This window comes from Rattus norvegicus, chromosome 2 (assembly GCF_036323735.1).
Source record: "Rattus norvegicus strain BN/NHsdMcwi chromosome 2, GRCr8, whole genome shotgun sequence".
NCBI classification, from domain to species: Eukaryota; Metazoa; Chordata; class Mammalia; order Rodentia; family Muridae; genus Rattus; species Rattus norvegicus.
In genome coordinates, this window is record NC_086020.1 from 198,408,515 (window position 1) to 198,432,879 (window position 24,365).

The 24,365-nt window shown below is 46.1% G+C and overlaps 2 protein-coding genes across 8 annotated transcripts in view; one reads left to right on the forward strand and one right to left on the reverse strand.

The window, feature by feature from the left end:
• The first annotated feature begins 6,053 nt into the window (after positions 1-6,053).
• Positions 6,054-23,018, forward strand: Gnat2 (G protein subunit alpha transducin 2). 7 transcript variants are annotated; one of them, NM_001108950.2, is made up of 9 exons: positions 6,406-6,431; positions 6,540-6,712; positions 8,538-8,580; positions 8,847-8,988; positions 9,625-9,782; positions 11,394-11,522; positions 11,740-11,869; positions 14,351-14,504; positions 14,939-15,508. In NM_001108950.2, exons 2-9 carry the CDS (start codon positions 6,595-6,597, stop codon positions 15,127-15,129), a joined length of 1,065 nt encoding a protein of 354 aa, NP_001102420.2. In that variant the 5' UTR covers positions 6,406-6,431; positions 6,540-6,594; the 3' UTR covers positions 15,130-15,508. The 7 variants fall into 7 exon arrangements, with proteins under 7 accessions (XP_038958727.1, XP_063138361.1, XP_038958728.1 ...); XM_063282291.1 differs by having other exon boundaries at positions 6,064-6,431; positions 14,351-15,051; XM_039102800.2 differs by lacking the exon at positions 11,740-11,869 and having other exon boundaries at positions 6,071-6,431; positions 14,939-23,018.
• The window catches only part of Gnai3 (G protein subunit alpha i3), a 37,955-nt gene continuing 35,995 nt past the window's right edge, over positions 22,406-24,365 (reverse strand). Inside the window, exon 9 of the mRNA NM_013106.2 lies at positions 22,406-24,307. The gene's annotated coding sequence lies outside the window, so the exon portion shown is untranslated. The remainder of the gene's footprint in view (positions 24,308-24,365) is intronic.

Sequence of the window (24,365 nt, forward strand, 5' to 3'; positions counted from 1 at the left end):
GCCACGTGGGCAGCCTCCCAGCCAGGGTTGGCCTTGCCTTGGCCCTTTGGTCTTGGGTGATTTCTGTGTGTCAGCTTCCTCATCAGTAAAATAGGATGAGGTAATGACAACACCTCATCCAAAGAAGTTACTGAGGACTGAATGTAAATATCCTTTGCACAATGCCTGGCACAAAGTCAGGTAGCTATTATTAGGGTCCCAGAATCCGTTTTAAGCAGAAGCCCTGCCCCTGAATTCTCCACCTTCCCACCTGAAGTTTGTTTCCTTCTATCAGACATTGACAGGCAGGGTGTGCCCTTCAAAGCTGGTTCACCATCCCACATTAATTTCTATGTTGAGGTTAGACTAGCCAGAATGCCTAAGTTCAAATTCAGACATCTCCACCTACTTCCTGACTGATGGTAAACCTCTCTCTGGGTTTTACAGGTTAACTTTGACTCCTACACCTGCTCTGATGAAGATAAATGAGATAATTATAAGTGCCTAGAATTGTGTCTGTCCCGTAATTAAGATTGCTTTGGCCTGGGTTCCCTATTGCCAACACATTGATTCTCCTTGTGGGTTAAGTGAATTTGGGCTGTTTGAATAGGGCCACAGACACCCTCTCAAACAAGCATTCCTGTCTCCAAGGAGCAGTCCTTCCTAAAGGAGACCTGTAAAGGAATGTGTCTCCTCGATGAAAGTGATTACCTTATGAGCAGCAATTGGTCCCTTCCCTATTCTCTCCCTTAGGGGAGCCTTTTACCCCCTCACCCAACTGCTCTAAAGTTGTCTGTGCGGCTGCTGTCAGGTCACCCCACCATCTCCCTCCCCTCTTCTCCCCACTCTCTGTCTGCATCCGATGTGGTCTCCAGGGAGTCTCCTATCCACTATACTAGAATAAACTTTAAAACTATTGCCTTGGGCTGGGGTTGTGGGCTCAGTGGCAGTATCTGGCTGCCTTACATGTGAAGGCAACCCCCAGAATTTCAAAAAAGAAATGAAAAAAAGATGAAAACTCTAATTTAAAAAAACCTACAAGTGGCCTCCATAAACTCAGGAGAACAACTGGGGAGGGGGGGTCCAGCTCACAGAGAATCAGTAAGACTAAAAATTAGAACAAGAAGATACCTTATTCTTATTAAGCACTGGATACAGGTGAGGGTGTACTGAACTGGGACATGCATTATGTGGCCATAAACACTAATATAATCTAAGAACCATTCAGCAAAATATAAAGAATCTCAATAAGTTTCACTGATTGACCCAGTGACCCACTTCCAACAAGTATTTCTTTTTTTTTTAAACTCAAAAATAATTTTATTAGTGTTTAAAGGGAAAGCCCCAGAGTGTGCAAGTTGTAACTCTCAACTGTCTGGAAGAGGACAGGAAAAGGGAAACACATGTGGAAAGAAAGAGAAAGAACAAAAGGAAAGGTTGTACCTTTCTGAATCAGGGCTCAGGAAGGTAGGGGGACCCAGAAAACCTCGTGGCAACCTCTAGGGATTTCCTCAGGGCTTAGGAATCATTAATCTGTTCTAAATAAAAGGGTTGTCAGAAAAATACCCACAAAGTTGTTCAGTACTGCAATGTTTACCACAGGAAATTTGAAAACATGAAAGGCCCAACATCAGGGGGATGTTTAAATGAACACAATGAAATACAACCATTAATACTGTTCTTGAAGAATTTTTTTAATTGTATGAATATCTTTACATCATAAAGTTAGATGGATTCAAAGAACTACACAAGCAGGATGTCCTAATCATGTGGTGTATCTGACAGGCACAGAGAAGAAACACACAGAAAATTGTCATAGAAATCAACAAAAATCCAGCAGAACTCTCCAATCTCCTGCAGTCTTCCTCGGACCTAGAAAGTGGGCTCTTCTGAATGCAGCCCTTCAACAGTGTGAGGTTGTTGACTTCCAAAAATGAACAAAATAAATCCCCAAATTAACAATCAAGTACCACGTGACCATGGATGCTCACTTATATTCTGTAAGACGCAGGTCTTGGCATAATTTTAGAGTCACCGCCTTATACTGGGCCAGGCCTATGGGGATCCCCTAATCCAGATTTACCTACCTACCCAGCCAATGGGTGGCAATTCTTTCTTCCACCCAAGCCAGGCAAACCAGTTCATGAGAGCCTTCATCTTGAAGTCCCACCAGCGTCAACACGCCCTTCAGTCCATAACCTTTCCCCACCTCCATATTTCCAGCTCACATGGTTTGCAGTGGTTGTCAGGAAGTCTGCCCTGCGTCCAGCTAAGCATCAGTACCTCACCCATTCAACACAGGCAAGAGCTGTGGTGGGGTTACGTTGCCATGCAGAACAGAGCATAGGGAATGCAGGTCTGAGTCATCCTGTGGCTGTAGACTTCCTGGTACTGAAGTCGTACTGCTGGGATCTTCCCTGTAAACACAGCTTCCTCCTCCTCACCAGCTTCCGCCCAGCTTCTCAGCCGGACCTTCCTGAACCCTGCCAAACTTCACCACATGCCTGGTGTTTCTTCAGAACCGCGTCCCTGATTGCCTGATCTTCATTCCCCTGGGAACGTCAGCCTGGCAGGACAGACCACTTTGAGATTCAGGGGAAAAGTATCTAAAACTTCCAAGGTATACCTGCCCAGGGCACTATCCCAAGGTCCAACCTATTCCCAGACTCTTCTAGAATTAAGCTTGACCCAGCTGCTAACTCCTCCCACCACAGTTGCTGACCACTCTCCGTGTGTGTTTGCAGGTCAGGTACCCAGCCATTTTCTGCCAAACCCTTTTAACCTGTCATCCAGGCCTTTCACTAGCCAGCCTCAATTTCCCTCATCTCCCAGCACTCCTACCTTTTCACGTCCTGTCACATCAAACTCTCCAGGCTCTCTAGGCCCACATTTACCTCAAACCTTTTCTCTTTCATCCTCCTAGACTCACATCCACCATTTCTGCTGACCTGGTTCCCTGTGGAAAGTCTGTACACCTCACAACCACCCCTTGCTTTCACACACTTCTCCTGCTTCAACCTACTGCATGCTCTGTTAGGGTATGAGCTGCTGGCTTTCACACACACACACACACACACACACACACACACACACTAAAAAATCACAAGAGATGTGTGTATAATTGCCTCACCTACCAGGGGGTAGAAGCAAGGTTTTTAACAGCCCTGAATCCCCATCCCCGTATTAGCACCAACTCTTTGTTACTCCCTTTCCCCAGCCTCCTCCTGTGGACTGCAAGTTCCCAAAGTCAGCTCTTCCTGTGTCAATGTCCCACACTCAATCTGGGGCACAGCTTCTCACAAAATGTGAGGCAGATCCTGAAATCTCCTTCATTTAGGAAACATGCCCAAATTCCTCAGGAAATAACAACTGCTTTCACTCAAAATGATATGGCCATCTAAGGCTGTGAATCAACCCCACCACCCCAGGTGCTGGCCACACCCCCTCACACAGAGGGGGTCACTATGCTGCTCTCACCTCTAGAGCAGGCACTGTATGTACTTTCTGTGCCCTGCCCCCTTCACCAGAACACCGTCCCTAAACTTAATAATCAAAGGCGACAACCAGAGGGGACGCAGGGGGTCACTGTACCCTCAGCAGCTAGGGGAGGGACAAGAATCCTTCAACTTGAGTGTGAAGATGGTGTGCTTCCAGCAACAGCCACAGACCAAGCAGAAGCAGCACCAGAGGCTGCAAAAAAATGAGTCCCCCGGGGTTGGGGATTTAGCTCAGTGGTAGAGCGCTTGCCTAGCAAGCACAAGGCCCCGGGTTCGGTCCCCAGCTCCGAAAAAAAAAGAAAAAAAGAGAGAAAAAAATGAGTCCCCCTCTTCATGTGAACCAAGCTAATGGCTTCTCTCATAGCCGAGGCCCACAAGCTGTCCATTTTCCCCACTTGCTCAACTGTTCTTTTTCTCACCCAGTGGGATGGGTTAGGGAAAGGAAGGTTACCTCTAGTTACTAAGCTACGTAACCCAAAATGAGCTGCACAGCCACCTGCGGCAAAGGCATAGAAACAGCCCAGCACAGTCCTTTCCTGTCAGGTCCCTTTTGAACAGGGCCACCTTCAGCACAGCTCTGGGCTTGGAGTAAGTTACCAACGCTGTGGGCAGGGCAGGGCAGGGCTGGTGGTGAGGTATAATTACTGGAACCTCCTAGCCAAGATTCCAAAGAGTCACAGTTTCAAAAGGACTTTTGTTTTCCCTTAAGTCACTAAGCACTTGCCAATTTGGGGTTGGGAATGCAGGATTGTGGCGGCAGGCACCTCCACAGCTATTTCTCGTAGCCTGGTCTCCCAGATACTCACAGAGAGGACAGAGGAAAATGCTAAGCTATGGTTCCAAGTTCCACTGTCTGGTTTCTGGGGACCTAGCTTCTCCTTTTGTCACTCAGCTGTCACACAATTTTGACTCTAAAAGGCTCCAGTACGTTTACCTTTAAGGGTTCTTTTTCACCTCAGCTGTACCTAGAAATCGCCTGGGGAGACACTTAAATCTGATGCCTGGACTGCACTCCAGACCAATTTAATCCATCTTTAAAAACAACCAACCAATCAACCAGATGGTAATAGTGGTGATGCAAGCCTTTAATCCCAGCACTTGGGAGGCAGAGGCAGGCAGATCTCTGAGTTCGAGGCCAGCCTGGTTTTTAGAGCGAGTTCCAAAAGAACTGCCTTGTATGCACACCAGCCTGGGTTTATACTCCAGGGTACTTGGAAAGTGGAAGCAGGAGGATCAGAATTTCAAGTCCATCCTTCATTATACAAGTCCAGACCTATACTAGGCTGCTTGGACGTAGCTAAAAAAAAATATCAAAAATCTTTTGAGTAACTGCCAGTGTATGCACGCCAAGTTATATTTTTGTAGGGCAGATTTTTCAAACTTGCCAGATGATAATAACCATTTATATTAGCTTCATTTCGGGCTCCAGAGCTTACACTGTTACTGAAACATAGATTCTAAAGTATACCCTTTACAAATATTTTAAAGTATTAACATTTTTTAAAAGCATGTGATCTTCCAACCATGTTTTAGGAAATAGACACAAGGAGCCGGCAAGTTTGGGGAGAAACAGTTCCTTAGGGCACAGAACTTAGGGCAGCTCTTCCCAACCTTGAATGCCCTGTGGGTTAACTGAAAAATTGTTAAAATATAGGTTATTTATTGGACTTTTCTGAGCTGAGGTGTGAGAGTGTGTTTCTAACAAAACTCCGGGGCATGTGAAGCAGCTAGCTGGCCCTTGGATTACGCATGGGTTAGCAACATCCGAAAGCAATGTTTTTCAACCTGTGGATCGAGACCCCTTCACAGAGTTCACATCAGATATCCTGTCTATCAGATATTTACATTAAGATCCACAACAGTAGCAAAATAGGAGTCATCCCAACAGGAGGAACTGTATTAGAATCCCAGCAGCAGGAAGGCTGAGAACCATTGAGTTAAAGTACTCTAGGTAAAGGGGCTGCCCTAGAAAGAATCATTTAAATGAAACCACTGGCACAGAGGTGTATGCGGTGTCTGTGAGGGAACTGCCTGATCTTGTCCTCAATCTCAGGGAAGAACCATGGAGATGAGGGTGAGGGGCAGAGCTAACCCAGCCTCTCAGTAGGCAGAGTCTAGCGTCCACTGCCCAAGGAAGAAGTTTGCTGTGTGAGGTGACCTTGACATCCACACACACAAAGTGTCTGTAACCAAGTGAGGCTGGTGTGGGACAAGAGGGAAACACACACAGTCTCCCTACCGCATACTCCGTCCTTTACTTCTTCAGTTACCAGAGACTTGATGAGAACCTACTAGTAAACCACAGATTCAGAGGCAAATCAGATTTGGTCCCTGAATGGAAGAAACGTACAGTGGGAAATAAAATCAGGAAAACAATGTACAATATGAAACAGCAGGTGGTGGTACACACCCTGAGTATCAGCACTCATTCAAGTGACAGAGGCAGGCAGATCTGAGTTCGAGGATAGCTTAGTCTGCACAAGTCAGGGCTACACAGTAAGGCCCTGTCACACTCACCCAGTGCTAAGGACAGGAGAGGCATCCTGAGAGATGAGCCAGCACAAAGGATCAGTAATAGCTCCTGGAGCAGCACCCGTCTTTTGCCAGGACTATCCCTTTGACCTCTTAAAACTAAGACTTTGTAACCTTCAGCTCTCCAAAGCAAGTGAGTCCACAGGCCAGAGGCCTTCAGATGAGCTCATCAGAGGGGAGGAGGTGGCTGCTTCCTCTCAGAACTCCAGAGCCCTCATTCTTTCTGGCTATGTCAGAACCCAGATCATTTCCCTCATAAAACAAAACAAAACAAAACCAAACAAACAAAAATGTTAGCCTTTGCCCTTTATCTGACTGGCAAAGCTTTTAATTGGCTTGCTCTGTCATACTGCTAGACATAAAGGGGACAATCCCTGGATTAAGAAGTAGTTCTCCAGCTGGGCTAGGGAGTCTGGAGCCAAGGTAGACAGGGGTACAAGCACCACCATTCCACACTCTCGCTCAGCTCGTACGGGAGCAAGAGAATGTTACTCTATCCTAACCGAGTTTTCCTTTTTCTCTGTCTCATAGATAGGAAGAATTGAAGAGCCAGAGAAAACGTCCCTTCTCTGAGGGGACAGCAGAGATGGGGAGTGGCATCAGTGCTGAGGACAAAGAACTTGCCAAGAGGTCCAGGGAGCTGGAAAAGAAGCTGCAGGAGGATGCTGACAAGGAAGCCAAGACTGTCAAGCTGCTGCTGCTTGGTGAGTGACACGAGTAGATGAACTAGCACGGGTGCCTTCCCCTTACTCTGCTTCAGTCTCACGCTAAGAAACCAAGCAGAGCTTAGAGCTAGCAAAGTTACTCTGGAGCCTGCACAGGCACAGCAAGGAGACCCACAATGTCAGGGTTACCAGAGCTGGTTTACTTCCCCTGGGGCTGGGCAAAGATAAGGTTGGGCTACCCAACTGCAATAACACTTCCTTTTGGTTCAACAACTACCAAGAACCCCCGGCCAGCCGTGCAGGCACACCCCAAACCTGTAGTCAGAGACCTGTGCCGCAAAGTAACCAGGACTGTCCCTCACCCATGGACTCATGAAGCACCACCACCCGATCCCAACTCGAGGATAAGCCTCCTGGGTTTTGCCAAGCAGACTGGATACTTCTTGCTTTCAAGATGTTGGAAGCAGCGGAACCTGGCAGGGAGGGGAGGGACATGGGGAAGGAGGAGTCTTTAAGAACAGAAACTCCCTCCTGGCTTTCTGTTACATAAGTGCTCTAAAGCCTCTGACATCTGGCAGCTTCATCAACTGAATGCATCCTAAGCAGATCCCTGGCTGGTGCAGATGGTAAAAGTGTCTCAGTGGGTCAGTCAGGGAAACTGATCGTAAGAAACTGACGCCTGGCGCACACACACACACACACACACACACACACACACACACACACACACACACACACACACCAGGAACCCAAAACAGCAATGGTCCTTCTGAAGTGTGGCTGATAGCTCTGTGTAGCAGCAAGCTGGCTTCCTAGGACAGGTTTCCATAGAGAACCTGGGGAATTGGAGCAGCAGAGCCCACGGACACACTCGGGGCCTATTTGTAAGCTGGACCAGGCTGTAAGGGATCCAAGAGTTACACACAGGGAACAGAGACTACAGAGACAGATCTTTTAAGCCTAAGCAGATTGTCTAGGTTCAGGATAAGCGGCTTAGAGGGAACAGGCACGGGCAAAGTGGGAGGGGACTGAGGGATCAGGTTGGCCTGGAAGATCACGAGTTCTTGATGGGCAAGAGGTTAGCCTGACTGAGGATACTGGAATGTTTCAGCCAATAGCAGACACTATCAAGATTGTAAGGGGTGGGGTTGGGGATTTGGCTCAGTGGTAGAGCGCCTGCCTAGCAAGCGCAAGGCCCTGGGTTCGGTCCCCAGCTCCAAAAAAAAAAAAAAAAAAAAAAAAAAAAAAGATTGTAAGGGGAAAGAATTTCAATGAAGAGGCCCGGCTCTTTCCAGTTCTACCCAAGACCACTTGCCTGAGTCAAAAATAGGCAGTGTGAATATTTTAAAGGAATTTCTATGAGTCTATCAGTGGTTCCTATAGGGAGACCATGAGTCCCAGGGGCTACTCGATATGTCTGGAAATACTTGGTTGTTATGAAGAGTAGGATAGTAATGGCCCCTAGTGGGGAGAGACCGGGGATTCTAAACATCTTAGCATGTACTAGGCAGCCATTAAAAAAAAAATCCCCATAGCTGGGGTGGTAGTGCACACCTTTAATCATAGCACTCAGAAAGCAGAGACAAGCAGATCTCTGAGTTCAAGACCAGCCTGGTCCACAGAATGAGTTCCAGGACAGCCAGGGCTACACAGAGAAACCCTGTCTCAACCTCCCCCCACCCCACCCCCCAAAAAACAAAACCCAGCCTCTGTTGTAAATAGTGCTAAAGGGGAGGAACTGCTCTAAATCTAGGTTGAACGGCCTGAGCTTAGGGTGTCTCCCAGAAAGCACTGTTCACACAGCATCTTCTGGACCACTGAGGAGAAGTGGTGGACACTGACAGCATAAACATTTCCCTTCCAGGTGCGGGAGAGTCAGGGAAGAGCACGATCGTCAAACAAATGAAGTGAGTGGAGACATAACCCTGGGAGGAGCGAGGTGGGGAGCCAGTGGACTCAGTGTTGGTGTTGAGCAGAAGGGTCACTAGCTCCAAGGGACCCTGGACTAAAGGACCTACTCTACAATGTCCCTTCCCTCACCCTGCCCTTGGGGACAGCAAATACAGGTGGTTTCATATGACTCTTAAACGCCTCCTCCCGCCCCCGGAGAGTCCCAAGCCCTTAGCTCTGGTTCCTCAGGCCCAGCTAAAAGTTTAGTGCCTGTTCCCTCAAGGATCATTCACCAGGATGGCTACTCACCCGAAGAATGCCTAGAATTCAAATCTGTCATCTATGGGAACGTGTTGCAGTCCATCCTGGCTATCATCAGAGCCATGTCCACACTAGGCATTGACTATGCTGAACCAAGCTGTGCGGTACGTGACTAATGTTATCTGGTTCTGGGTGGAAGCGGGAGAAGAAATAGACCAGAGACCAGCAAACCACAAGGAAAGTCGGGTAAGAAAAAAGTTCTGTGTAAGTCAAATGGCATCTGCGAAACTTCCAATCATCCTCGTTCTAGAAGAGTAAGCAACTTCTACCTTTATAACAAACGTTTACACAACCCACTCCCAGCATCTTTTTGCCTTTGTATCTTAATTTATCACTAAAACATACTCTCCTTGGGGTTTTGCCCGAGCTATGGGGCTTTTATAAGCTAATACACTAGCATTTTCCTGGGTTGTGTATTCAGGGCTAGTATAGCTTTTACATTTCCAGTCCCTGAAGCAACGAACCTGTATCTTCTACCAATCCACCTTCAGGGTCATCTGAAGTCTAAGACCTGAAGGAAGCTCCTAGGACTGTCCTCTAGAAACCCCAGGGCTGGCTACATCTGGAGAGCATGCTGGAAGTTAATTAGCAGTTAAACTGCACCTTCACTGAGACAGGTCTACCTTGGGCTTCGGGAGCAATGCAAAATGCTTTCCACTCAATACATTCCCAGAAACCGCCCCTGGAAAGCCACTGACCTAGTCCTAGCTCATTCTCAGCCAGATTTCTGGATTACACAGGAAGCGGGGAGACAGCTCAACAACCTGGCTGACTCCACCGAGGAGGGGACCATGCCTTCCGAGCTGGTGGAGGTCATCAGAAAGTTGTGGAAGGACGGTGGAGTTCAAGCCTGCTTTGACAGAGCCGCAGAGTTCCAGCTCAATGACTCGGCATCTTAGTAAGACTCTGGGGGAGGCGGCGGGCAAAGCCCAGAGGAAATCCCACCCAGCTGTAAGTCCAGGCAGTGGGCACTGCAGACCCACAAACTGAACTTAAGCCTGTGGAGACATTTGCCTAGGAAGCTGAAGACACAATGTTCAAACCAGGGGGCTCTGCTTAGCCCCTTGGTCCTATCTCAAGAGGCAAACCACAGAAAGATTGTCAGACACTAAGAGACAATCCAGTTTGCAAAGCTGGTTCCAAAAAGATAAGGGGCAGAGTTATCAACCCCCAACAGTACAGGATTGGGAGTGGGCATGAGCGGGGGGACCAAGCAGCCCTGGGTTTGTGCCCTGTCACCTCATCTTGAAGTAATGCTATTTAGTGTCTGGTATCTTCCCTTACTAAGTTTCTGTCCCTGCTAGGTATGTGACATATGCTATATCTCAGGGCCCTTTATCTGTTTGCAAGCCAGCCTTCAGGGAACATGAGCCCCATTTTCTCGTAGAAAACCTGCAGTCCAGTGCTGTTAACTCAGCCAAGGGGCGTGAGCAGCAGAAGCGGCTGTACTTGAGTCCAGGTTCCAGTGACCGCGAGGCTGAGTTTTTATAGTATGCCACAGGGCTTTCTTGTTTTGATTGTGACAGTCTTACTCTGTAGCCAGAGCTGGCCTGAAACTCAGTCCTTGTGTCTCACTCTCCCGAGTAATTCCTCCGAAGTCTTCCTATATCTGTAAAGTGGGCGCATGACTCTCAAGTCTTCTAGGGTTTAGTGATAATTTAAATGCTTAAATACTTAGAGTACATATCGACATTTGTGTCAGTTTTCCTTCCCTCTCCATAGTAAGTCTTTTTGTTTCACATCTGCCCCCCTCTACCCTTCCTAAACTCTCACATCCGTATGGAACCTTCTGAACGTACGAAGGTGAGATACGGTGAGCCAGGGTTCGCGGTTGATTCACGGCTGTCCTGAGTTGACTTCTCACCCCTCCCTCTGGATTCCTTTCAGTGTTCTGCAGCTATTACGCCATCCTCAGGATTTCATTATGTACTTAAAACATAAGGAGGAGACTATATCATCTCACCTAAACACTTAATTCCTCAGTATCAACTCTCAAAATGTGTTCCTATTTCTCAGTTTGACTCAGGGGACAGGGTCCACACATTGTCTTGGTGTCTCGTGTCTTCAAAGCCTCTTTAGATCTATTTCCTGTCTAGAAAGAGGCAGAGCCAGGGGGACAGAACACTCGCCTCATCAGGGTGTGGCCCTCAGCCCTCACCTTTTCTTTTCTTCTTTTTTTTAAAGATTTATTTATTATATATAAGTACACTGTGTTGTCTTCAGACACACCATAAGAGGGCATCAGGTCCCATTACGGATGGTTGTGAGCCACCATGTGGCTGCTGGGATTTGAACTCAGGACCTCTGGAAGAGCAATCAGTGCTCTTAACCACTGAGCCATCTCTGCAGCCCAGGCTGCACACAAGCTTTTGCAGAGTCCTGGATTCAGTGCTGTGGACTCCAGTCCTGCTTCTAACACTGTGGTAGCTGTGTGACTTATGGGGAGACTGTTTGCCTCCTTTAGTCTCTGCGGACTGCACCATCACTGATGTCACTTTCTTTTTGATAGTTACCTGAACCAGCTGGACCGGATTACAGACCCTGACTACCTCCCTAATGAGCAAGACGTGCTTCGATCCAGAGTCAAGACAACAGGCATCATCGAGACCAAGTTTTCTGTAAAAGATTTGAATTTTAGGTCAGCACTGGGTTCCCTGGGGAATCTCAGGTCTCACAGTGTGTTTTCTTGGCCTTGGCTGATGCCCCATCTTAATTACTGTCCTTCCCCTCCTCCTGCCTCTTTTATTTCTGATTTGCTACTAACTGGCCCCAAGCGGCCATCCCTCGGGGTGAATACCAGAGGCAACTGAGTCACATCTGGCCACACCCATGAGAACAGCTGCTTCTTCCCTTAGGATGTTTGACGTGGGAGGGCAGAGATCAGAGAGGAAGAAATGGATCCACTGCTTTGAGGGAGTCACCTGCATCATTTTCTGTGCTGCTCTTAGCGCCTATGACATGGTGCTGGTGGAGGATGACGAGGTGGTGAGCGGCCTTTAGTTTCAGATCGGTTTTCCTCATGCGCCTCTTCCAAACCACATTATTCCACTGCCCCAACCAACTGACGGTGGCAGCCTAGTATCTCCTAGCAAAGCAATCTGTCTAATTTATTAATCACCACAGAAAACCCCTTTTCTGCTGTAGGTTCTAGGTGAGTACTGTGAAGTTCCTGACTGACTGAGCATGGTCTGAGGTTAGAAATCCAAATATTATATATTATAGGCCATCAATAGCCAGAGGAAGTGATGCTAAGTGGATGAAATGGATGAACAGACAGTGCAGGGAAGGACTTGCGCTGTCTATCTTCATGCCAGTTCCATTTTCTTGAGATAAAAAAAGTCAAAGATGCGAAAACACTATTTTCACATAAACACGTATTCCATGATGGCCAGCTGCCCAACAGAAAACACAGCTTCGGGGCTGGGGATTTAGCTCAGTGGTAGAGCGCTTACCTAGGAAGCACAAGGCCCTGGGTTCGGTCCCCAGCTCCAAAAAAAAGAACCAAAAAAAAAAAAAAAAAGAAAGAAAGAAAACACAGCTTCTCTCCTCCTGTCACTCCAGCTCTGGTCTATCCCTGTCACTCCAGCTCTGGTCTCTCCTCCTGTCACTCCAGCTCTGGTCTATCCTCCCGTCACTCCAGCTCTGGTCTATCCTCCCGTCACTCCAGCTCTGGTCTCTCCTCCCGTCACTCCAGCTCTGGTCTCTCCTCCGGTCACTCCAGCTCTGGTCTCTCCTCCCGTCACTCCAGCTCTGGTCTCTCCTCCCGTCACTCCAGCTCTGGTCTATCCTCCCGTCACTCCAGCTCTGGTCTATCCTCCCGTCACTCCAGCTCTGGTCTATCCTCCCGTCACTCCAGCTCTGGTCTCTCCTCCCGTCACTCCAGCTCTGGTCTATCCTCCCGTCACTCCAGCTCTGGTCTCTCCTCCCGTCACTCCAGCTCTGGTCTATCCTCCCGTCACTCCAGCTCTGGTCTCTCCTCCCGTCACTCCAGCTCTGGTCTCTCCTCCCGTCACTCCAGCTCTGGTCTATCCTCCCGTCACTCCAGCTCTGGTCTATCCTCCCGTCACTCCAGCTCTGGTCTATCCTCCCGTCACTCCAGCTCTGGTCTATCCTCCCGTCACTCCAGCTCTGGTCTATCCTCCCGTCACTCCAGCTCTGGTCTATCCTCCCGTCACTCCAGCTCTGGTCTATCCTCCCGTCACTCCAGCTCTGGTCTATCCTCCCGTCACTCCAGCTCTGGTCTATCCTCCCGTCACTCCAGCTCTGGTCTATCCTCCCGTCACTCCAGCTCTGGTCTATCCTCCTGTCACTCCAGCTCTGGTCTATCCTCCTGTCACTGCAGCTCTGGTCTATCCTCCTGTCACTCCAGCTCTGGTCTATCCTCCTGTCATTCCAGCTCTGGTCTATCCTCCTGTCACTCCAGCTCTGGTCTATCCTCCTGTCACTGCAGCTTTGGTCTATCCTCCTGTCACTCCAGCTCTGGTCTATCCTCCTGTCACTCCAGCTCTGGTCTATCCTCCTGTCATTCCAGCTCTGGTCTATCCTCCTGTCACTCCAGCTCTGGTCTATCCTCCTGTCACTCCAGCTCTGGTCTATCCTCCTGTCACTCCAGCTTTGTTGCCATTCCTTCTCTTTAACTGACAGGGTTCACAGTAGAGTACTCTGTCCCTTTTAGCCAAAATATCTTAATAGCATTATTCATGTTCCCAGATCTCTTCCATTTTACTGTGAGTTTACAAGGTATTGAAGTATCAACAGGAGGAGCATTAACAGTGAGGAAAAGCTTTTCTCACTCTCATCTACTCAGTTTTCCCTGATGAGTTGACAGGAATGAAGTCAAGTCAGCTGGTGGCACCCTTCAGGACCCAAAGGCCTATTCCCTAAATGCTTACCTGACTTGGCCACTGGCTAACTCAGGACTTTGCAGACATACAGCACGTCTCTCTTCCTCTGTCAAGGTAGCTATGAGAGAAGTGTTGGTGTGGCACTGTGAAATCCTCCAGCCCTTACCTGTGACATCAGGGCCAAAGAATCCATGTAACAGTCTTCCCCCTGCTGAAACTTGGGATCTCCTGACAGGAGCCCAGCAAAATCATCTCGGAGATGCAAGTGACAGAGAGCTAATGTGGACCTGGTTCCAGCCTAGCAGTGGCACTATAAATGTTACTTGTACCCTGGAAGCTAATCATCCCTGTAGTCAACTACTACCACAGATACATGTCCTCATGGAGCTTTCGTAACTCTTTACGGAACCTGAGACTCTGAGGCATCTGTAATCTCACCCAAATCAAAGCTATTGAAATGACAGACAGGAATGTTTGGTTCTGCCCCACCACACTAAAACCGTGGTTTGTTCCCTTGCTTTCCCTTTATATTTGGAACACTAGTCTGTTCAGTCGGAACAGGAATACACAGACATCCTCCCCACAAGCTGATCTGATATTTCCCACAATGTCTCCTCACCAGAATCGCATGCATGAGTCTCTACATCTGTTCAACAGCATCTGTAACCACAAGTTCTTTGCGGCTACTTCCATTGTTCTCTTTCTCAACAAGAAGGACCTCTTTGAGGAAAAAATTAAGAAAGTCCACCTCAGTATCTGTTTCCCGGAGTATGACGGTAAGAGTTCGCGGTGATGGGATTGTCTCACTCCAGAGGCCAAAGCACAAAGGAGCTTGCCTTACGGGATGAATGGTTCAAGTTCAGATGTGTGTGGAGTAGAGCAGACAGATACACCAGAGCCATCCGAGGATACCGGCCAGAACGTCTAGCCCAGTGGTTCCCAACCTTCCTAACGCTGCGATCCTTGAGTAGAATTCCTCATGTTGTGCTGACCACCATCCATAAAATTACTACCTGCTACTTTATAACTGTGCTTTGGCTGCGGTTGTGGACCAGAATGTAAGCATGTGATATGCACTCCCTGTAAAGGGGTCGGGATCCACAGGCTGAGACCCACTGGCCTAACGCAATACTCCAAGAACCAAATCAGTCACCTAAAAATTCAACATTTATAGGTTAATTAATTCTACATTACCTTTTTTTTAAACTAGGCAACAATTCCTATGAGGATGCCGGGAATTACATCAAGAGTCAGTTCCTTGACCTCAACATGAGGAAAGATGTCAAAGAGATCTACAGCCACATGACTTGTGCTACGGACACACAGAACGTCAAATTTGTGTTTGATGCAGTCACAGACATTATCATCAAGGAAAACCTCAAGGACTGTGGGCTCTTTTAATGCTCGGTTCCTCCGATATATTATTTTATAAGCAAGCTTAGAATCCGAGGCTTCATGCAGAAAATTAGTCAACACGTATCAGAACATGACAAATGAGCCCATCGAGTTGGTGACAGAGAAGACGTTCACAACTGTTAGTAGTGTGGCCAGCACACTTTAAAGACGGCATGGCCAGTGATCCTAAAGCCCAGGTTTGAGTACTGGCTTCTCTGTGATGAAGGTAACTCCCTCGCTTACTTTACAGGGTCATTGTGAAGAGCACAAACATAACTGAAGGGAGGCACAGGATGGCTGCTGTGGTTGGCCACAGAAAGCCGCCATGACAGCTCCAATTGATGGGCTACCATACTTGGGATTAATAAACTATCTCAGAGCCTAACAGCAAGCGTTCCTTACATTGAGCGATAAAGTATTAAAAATTGCTCCTGCCCGTGTTTTTACTGGCAGATGCATATGCCTCAGCTCAGAGACCTGCCTCACGGCCGGAAAGACGTGCACTCATTTCTAAGGAACTCACTCAAAAATGATCATCTTTATTACAAAACAATTCCCCCTCTCCTGCATCCCGGGTTCCCAGTTTTCTTTTTCTATGTAAATAACGGCTTAGCTCTCAAGAGTGTCAGACTGAACTTGAGGACATCAATACACTCCCACTTAGGCCTTTATGGCTGTCACTTCTGTATCACAGAATTTGAACAAGTGAGCAATCTGACTTCTCATTCCAACTGCTCCGTGTTCCACAGGAACAAAAACGGTTGCTGAGCTTGCTTGAGGCACTGGAAATTTTTGCAGCTGGGTCCATGTGAGGTTGGCTGCAAACATCTTCCCAAACAAGCCAGGGATAAATTATTCCTTTGAACTCCTCAGAGGCGGGAAATGAAGCTTGCATTTATCTTGACAGGAGGTGGTGAAGCCATGTATAGATTTAGCATTTACAACCACTAGTGAGGAACGCACTTGGCATCCATGGTTTAGTATATAAAAGAAAGTGTCAATTAAAATGAAAGTCTGCTCCTTGCCAGAAACACCCATTCACACGTAGCTGCTTCCAGCAATATTAATAGTGGAGAGCCAGGCAGACTCATGAGCTTGAAATGCACCGAAGAACCGGACACTGCTGAAACACGCATGCTTGCCCATACTGTGAGTGTGCACACCCACACGTGTACACACACACACACACACACACACACACACACACGCATCAACCTGCCAGAATTACCACAAGAACTGCTCTAAATATGGCTACTAACAATTTAAAAACAAAAAGAACTAAACACAAAAATAAATAAATGAACCCCACCTGGGCAAAGCATCTCTCAAGAGGGGACATAAAGACTACGTTGAACGGCATGGCCCAGCCACCAGCACTGCTCACTCTCACACAGCATATTGTGATTCTGAGTTGTAAATCATGAACCCCTCTAGCAGGATGAAGGCTATGGATCTCTTTTCAGAGTAATATTGGTTTTTCTGATGAGATGGGGTCTCACTGTATTGTCAACACTGTTCTTGAATTTGTGAGTTCAAGAGATCCGCCCGCTCCAGTCGGGCAAACAGCCAGGACTACAGACATGGACCAACACACCCATCTCAGACTGTGTTTTTTAAAAGTGATCCCTTCTTATTTTACGAGTGTTTTGCCTGCATGTACGTCTGTGCACCACTGCATGCAGGTGCTTGCTGAGGTCAGAAGAGGGTATCAGACCCCTGAAGTTAGAGTTACACATGATGTGAGCCACCATGTGGGTGCTGGGAATGGAACCCAGCTTCTCTGGAAGAGCAGCCTGTGTTTCTAAACCACGAAGCCCTCACCCTGATCCTTCAGAGCCACAGAGGAAACAAGCAAATGAAACAATTGTATTATCTGTAGACTCTGGAGCTTAAGACACTGAGAAACAGCCAGGAGCGCTGTCACACAGCTTTAATTCCAGAACTGTGCTCAGGAGGCAGAGGCAAGAGGATCTCTGAGTTCTAAGCCACCCAGGGCAACATAATGAAACCTCAAAAGAACAGAAACCCGAGTACGATCGTCCACTCAGGCCCCAAACAAGTTTGCCCCACATGCTCCACACAGGAGAGCTTCCCTCTGCACTTAGTTGGACTGCTCGCTTTTGATCTCTTTGGCCACTAACATTCACACGAGACTTGTCTTTTAGTGTAAGAATCAATGCAACTCGACCATAAAATTCACCAGAACCAGAGCTGCATCCTTGTCCTCTCCTGCTTTCCGACCGGCATTTTAATGTTTGGCCAGCTTGCAAATTCACATAATTTGCCTTGCATGCACATCTCACAAAATTACTTTCTAGGGAAACATAGAACAGCAACTCCTTAAAGGACCGTGTCACCACTGTTTCTTTAATTGGTGTTTGGATGTGGATGCCCACATAGAATGTTTTCAAGTTAAAGTGCCCCGCTGCAGAGCCTAACACCTTGGGCCCTGGTCACCCTCACATCTGTACCTTAGAACAAAGTCAGAATGACTTTCTGAAACTCAGCCTGGACTCCTCTCCAAGGAGAGAGGGAAACATAGTTACTGTTGCTTTATCCCTTACTGCAGCTTAACCTGGCAGGCTGAGAATGTCCCTCCACTCCACTGCAGAGCCACAAAGTCAATTTGTACTTCTGCATGAACAGCCTGCTTTGGCTTTTTACCTGCCTGCCTGCCCGCCCACCCGCCACCCGCCCGCCCACCCGCCACCCGCTTGCTATTAAAAACCCACCTGTCTCTGCCTCCCTATTGCTGGGCTTAAAGGCATGCACAACCATACCAGGCTAAATGGCCTATTTTTATCTCAGGCATTTTGATTATGTACACAGAAAGCTTGTATAGAAAACGAAAAGGCTTAAAACCAAATCTACACCATAAATTGTTATCTTTTGTTTCTTCTGCCTTATTAGAAATTACTACTAAATGAAATATTCTTTATAAGCTGACAGAAATTCTTTTCACTAATAAGAACAGATACCAAGCCTATTTTCTTCTACTGTGAACTTACTTAGGGGCTGGAGAGATGGCTCAGCGGTTAAGAGCACTGACTGCTCTTCCAGAGGTCCTGATTTCAATTCCCAGCAACCACGTGGTGGCTCACAGCCATCTGTAATGGGATCTGATGCCCTCTTCTGGTGTGTCTGAAGACAGCTACAATGTACTTATATATAACAAATAAATCAATCTAAAAAAAAAAATCTGAATTCAAAAGGAACCCGACTAAGATGAGTAGGTTCCCTAACAGAATTAACAGTTGTAAAAGTATAAGCAAATTTGGCTGGTTGACAGCATGACCTTAGGGTGCTCTTAGATGGCAGTGAAAGACTGGTATGCATTTCCCTGCCACAGCATGATTAAAGGACGCTGGTGACAACCTGAATAGACTGCTAAGTTTCACAGAAATCTGATAGTTGCTTTTTTTAAAATACTATGATAACATGACAGAACAAATGCTGTATAGATCCACTTATCTGAACTATGTAAAACTAGAAGGAAGAGGGAGCTGAAGTGACTGTTTGGTAGTTAGAGCTTCCAATTAAGAGAGGAAGTTGGGGCTGGGGATTTAGCTCAATGGTAGAGCGCTTACCTAGGAAGCGCAAGGCCCTGGGTTCGGTCCCCAGCTCCGAAAAAAAAGAACCAAAAAAAAAAAGAGAGAGAGGAAGTCAATTTTGGAGATGGATGTGCAAAGGTGGAATGGACTTAATGCTCTTCAACTGGACACTTAACTATAAAACTTGGGGCCTCTTGTTATGTGTTTTTCCTGCAATAAAGATAATGGAAAATAATTAGAACTATGCTGGTACACTTGGAGGGTAAAGGGATGACGCATGACAGCAGTGCCAGCCATCAGTCTTGAGAGCAATATAAGAGACTCACATACTTTAACTGTCCCTACTTAGACCATAACACACCACTCAATCAGTATCCCTGTCACTCTCAAGGTGCCACAACGGCACTCTAGCCTCTCTCTCTACTTGAAGATATGCCACAGACCAGAATGCTGGCAGCGCTGGGAGAAGGGAGCCAATCATGAAGGACACTGATCTCCCACTGTCCTCTCTGCCCAGCACAGCCCCCAGCACAGATTCTAGCAGGACTTTCCAGCTGGCCAGGGACTTCAGGTGCCAGGGCCTCTGGTGGTGTGGCCTGGTGACAACATGACGTTTCTGTGAGGTAAGATAGGCATACTGAGCTAGAGGAAGGGAACATACCAGCAAGAATGGAAAATAAAGATGGCTGAAATATAAAACAAAGACCTTTACCCTGCTTCACAGGGTAAACAAATTCTCACGATGGATATGGGGGAGTGAGGCTATGCACCAGCTACTAAGTCTGTGTGTTGTATGACATGTTGTTGTTTCTTGTAGTGTAGTCAAATTCTGACTATCATAAAGCACATTCTATCTCCACATGTTCTATCTGGCCAGAACTCTAGAATATCGCACTTAGAACAATTTAGTGTAACCTATCTTTGAACAACACAAGAGCAGTGTAAGCCAGAAAGTGACCTGCTCAGAAAGTTCATGGCTTAGGGAGAAGCCAAGGAAAGAACGGAACTCAGCACTGCTCCAGGTGATTCTGTTTCCTAAGGTTTCTAAGAGCTATCAGGACTGTTGTCTGACACGAACAAAGATAAGAAGAAAGAAAAAGTAATTTCTTGCGTATCCATTCACCTTTGGGAAATCTCAACAGTGAAAATGTCCGAGTAGTCCCACAGAGGTGGGCCTGGGGGTAGGTAAGTTACCTAAGCCAGAACACGGGTCAATTTGGCCAATGCTAATACGCTGCACTAGTGTACCAGGAAAATCACTTCTGCTACCCTATGACCTGCAAGTGCATACTCCCCCCATTGTTACATAAAGTCACTGGTCACAAGACGGTCAAACCTGTCACTGAATATATATAAATGCTATATACAAATGAAGTAGATAGAAACTACTGTTTGGGTGTCCAAGTCTTTTTGAAATTTTGAAGAGAACGAAGTACTCTGCACCTAAGATGTGGAAACGTACTTTGACCCAACCGTCCTTGCATCAGTTGTTTGTATGAAAGGCACTTTGCAGACACGTGTAAAATAATTTTTTAACAAGGGACATTTTTATTTTTTACGTATGACTGTCCTACCTACATCTATGTACATGTATCACTTTTATCTGGCGTCTTCAGGGGGTGTCAGGGTCCCAGGAACTAGAGGTTTGGACGGCTGTGAGCTGTCATGTGGGTATTGGGAACTGAAGCCAGGTCCTTGGGAAGAGCAGATGCTCTTAACTCTTGAGCCATCTCCCGGGCACCCAGAAGTGTTTCTAAATTACTGATAAGAATAAAAACTAGGGGTTGGGGATTTAGCTCGGTGGTAGAGCACTTGCCTAGCAAGCGCAAGGCCCTGGGTTCGGTCCTCAGCTCTGAAAAAAAGGAAAAAAAAAAAAAAAGAATAAAAACTAAGTCACTCACTTGTGACTTTGAGATTATGCCTATTCTTTAATGAATAAATGTATTCTTAATATCAGAGTCTCTTCTGTTGCCCTCAACTACTGGCACAATTGCTTAAGCAATTCAGTAAAAAGCACATTTCTCTAGGATGCCTTTGAGTTTTAATTTAGTTCAGTTTAGCAGGAGAATCTATGTAAGTTAGCCATGTACCTGGGGTGTGACCTCTTACTCCTGAGAAGATCTAAAGTGTCAGGCCTAGACATGGAATTAAAGGAAAAAAAATTGTACTACCTCCCCTGGCTCATTCTAAAGTATGTTGTCCTCCACAAAAAGGGGGTGGGTATATTTAAATGAAGACCTTGGCCATTCTGGAAATCAGTTTCCTAGCATCTAGAAAATCTTTATTTTCGTTTCCTAATAATCCACATAAAAACCAAGCTTCCACAGCAAGCTGGTAGACAATCTGTATTTTCTCTTGTGCATATCGGGAACAATATAATAATGTATGAGGTCACAGAGTCACATGGAGAGCTGTGTCCCCATGTCAGGTCTCTGGTTTGTACTGTAGAAGAACACAGTAGTTACCTGGTAATAGAGGCAGAAGAAAATAACATTTTCCTTCAAGTCAGTAAAACATAAGAAATGTAAGAGTCCAGGTGCTGACACTCACCAACCCAAGTGCTGGTGTAGACTAGATGACCCTGATCAACGACCTTACCATCTGGAAGAGGGCAGGAAGGTTTTAACCAGAACGAGACTTTCCATGTGCCTTCAATCCACTGAGGAATCCTGCAACAAGTGCTGAACGAGTGGACAGAGATCCAAATGTCAGGCTAAAGAGCTGCCTAAAACCACAAGTATAAACAACGACGGGGCCGGGGAAGGCATGTGCTGAGTGGATGAATTAGAAGCCAGCAGGTATTTTTGGCTAAAGAGCCTAAAAATATATGTACAATGATATATGTGAGAATTTAGATGTCTTAAAATTGGTCTACTTACTGTATGACTTCAGCACCTTGTATAGTAACAACCCATTGGTTAAATGATACCGTGAGCTACAGCTGTACAATGTAGAATTTAAACTATCCAAGATGGAAAATATTGTGTCAAGATCCACTGACAAACCACTATATTAGTTTCTGGAATTTCATGGCAGAGGCTTGTAGGACAAGCCTGAATTGATAAGTAAAGGGAGAGTCCATTAGGAGAATACCTACCCATCCATGCTTTCACTCACGAGAAAAGGTGGCTGTCAACAACAAAGACTATTGTTGCCATTCTCCCAACTAAGGTCTACTTACTGTCTTTTATTAATGAAATGTTAAATGTTCTTAGTTGACATCCAGGATGGTCCAAAGGTCTGGCCACCTCGATGTAAACACTACCCACCATGAAACATGAGCATTTTCCAGAGAAAACACCTAACTTGGCTTCTTTAACTCTAAGGATCAACCTTTCTTTCCTCCAGGCTACTAGGATGCTTCACTCCCACATTCTGATTCTGCCTAGGAAATGTTCTTCAAAGTCCACTTTAGTGAGGAGAAAGTCTAGATCTTACAGGTTAAAAGCCCACCGTGAGTCAAGAGACAATCTTCAGACAGCTTTGGCGCATTTTCCCTTGGGTCGTATTTGAAAACTCCAATGACCTCCCTCTGTTCTAAAGGAAGGAACCTGGGTGGTAAAGTCAGAACGAGCTCATGTAAACACAAGGCAAATCCAAGTGGTGTGTAGAGGCGAAGAAGTGAAGGACTTCTATTTTTAATTAACAGAAAGGTTTAAAAAATAGACATTCAAATGAAAATACAAAATGCATTCTGAAGTAAAATTAAATTTGGATGATCTATTATTTTAGATTATCAACACCATTTTATTAAACCCAAAGTATAGAAAAATTATGAAAACATATTCCACTAGTTCGCATTCCCAGATGTTCTTATATTACAGAATACAACAAAGGAACAATAAATTGAGAGTAAGACTTATTAACCCCTACACTGTGGGAATTGAGTCAATCGCTGATTGAAATCAATACTTTTCTTTCAAGTGATACTTTCTTAGCCCTATGGAAATATTTGTAAGATAACAGTTATACTGTCTGCATAATAATGATTTCGCAAAGACACGTAAGAATTAAAAATGGTAAAAGCTGCCAATGAAGGCACTGATCACCGTGGCTTGCTTCCCAAAGCAGTTCTGACCACCAACCTTCTTTCAAATGAGTAGGAGGTAACATCAAAAGATGAACGGATCCAATCCACAAAGACTGGACCTCAAAAGGCACTGATCAAACTACTGATCTGAAATGCTCAAAATGCATCCTCTGTTTGCCGTCCCTCAGTGGTCCACTCAGTGTTTAATGACATTTGATACAGTCTGTACAAGAGGACTGAAGCTCTCAGCGCAAGCAAACTGTACACATCGGACACTTGTATGACTTGCACAGACTGGACATAAAGCCCCCAGCCCTAGATTTGATATCACTATTACATCAAGGAACTAGACTTTCAAAAACACTTTTCTACCTAAACCCACTCTCAAAGGCTAAAGAACACTCAGCAGGGGCAAAAAGAAACAGAAGGCAGGGCTTCCAGAAAGGATCGGTTACAAACAGGAGCAATCCTGGGCTCTTTACTCACCGCGTTAATACTGCTGCCAGCTGTAACAGATTAAAGTCTGTACACGTGACAAGGTGGAACAGAGTCCCAGAATGCAAGTCTTAGAAAAAGAACACAGCAAGGGCCGCTATGCAGTTACCATCGATACAGTGACAATGACAGCAAGCAGGGATTTGGCAGCACATTTACAAAGGAAAGGCATGCACAGTTGTTATACTCTTAGACGTCTCCTAGCAAAAAAGGCCACAAAGATGGAAAACAAGGGGCACCGCATACAACCCACACGCCTGAGACGAGCAGGCAAATCAGTGTGGCCACCTCGGTAGATCTGTAGCAGCAAGTCACTGCTTCTCACCTTAGCAGTCTGCGTCTCTGACTGACAGCTATCCTGCGTGTGTCTGTACCCAAGAGCAGTTTATCATATTACATCAGTATTCATCTAGTAATTTGGTAATCAGCACAAACAAGGTTAACTCCAACCGTAAGCTTAAGAAACGAGAGCTAGAATCTTACTGTACAGCTCTCCGAAGTGAATGCTGTTTAGAAGCCATTGTGATACTTTAAACAGGACAGTAACATAAACTTCATTCCAAAAAGCTCTATTAGTATAGTCCCAATAACCAGGAAGATTTTTAGCTGTGGAATATTACTCCTGACCATTCCAAGAGTTAAAAACAAACAGTTCCTACTAAGAGGAATATTTCAAGATGTCCGGCTACATTGTGTGCATAGTTAAGACTGAGTCCCCAGAAGATTCTTTTGCAAACAAGTAAGAGTTTTTAGGTATTGTTCTCTTGATGAGAAAAACCTTAGAAATTAACTACTGGTCATTTGTTAAAAAGACGGGGAACAGTAAGCTACAAGTTTAAGTTCTGGAATGCAGCACCTCGACTTCAATATGCCCTAAACATTGAGATTTAAAGTCCAAGCGGTGCCCTGATGATCCGGTCATACTTTACAGTTGTCCAATTTCATGTCTGACTCGATCATCTCTTCTCATGCCAATTAAACATTTCCTAATACAGAAGATTGTGCTAAAGATTCTGCATGCTGTTGCCATTCCTTGGTCCTGTCATGCTTGTCGCTGACCCAAGAGACAGTAGATGATGTCTGGTCTCAACATTCCTCCCTGTAGTAGCTAAAAAAGAGAAAACATTGTTAATTAGAAAACCATTTACAAAGCCATCCCACCCAGC

Bases quoted from the DNA above. Each gene is read 5' to 3' on its own strand.
- Gnat2 (NM_001108950.2), top strand. From the start codon at position 6,595: ATGGGGAGTGGCATCAGTGCTGAGGACAAAGAACTTGCCAAGAGGTCC. The intron at 8,989-9,624 runs GTACGTGACTAA...TGGATTACACAG, and splicing joins ATGCTGAACCAAGCTGTGCG to GAAGCGGGGAGACAGCTCAA. The intron at 11,523-11,739 runs GTCAGCACTGGG...TTCTTCCCTTAG, and splicing joins GTAAAAGATTTGAATTTTAG to GATGTTTGACGTGGGAGGGC.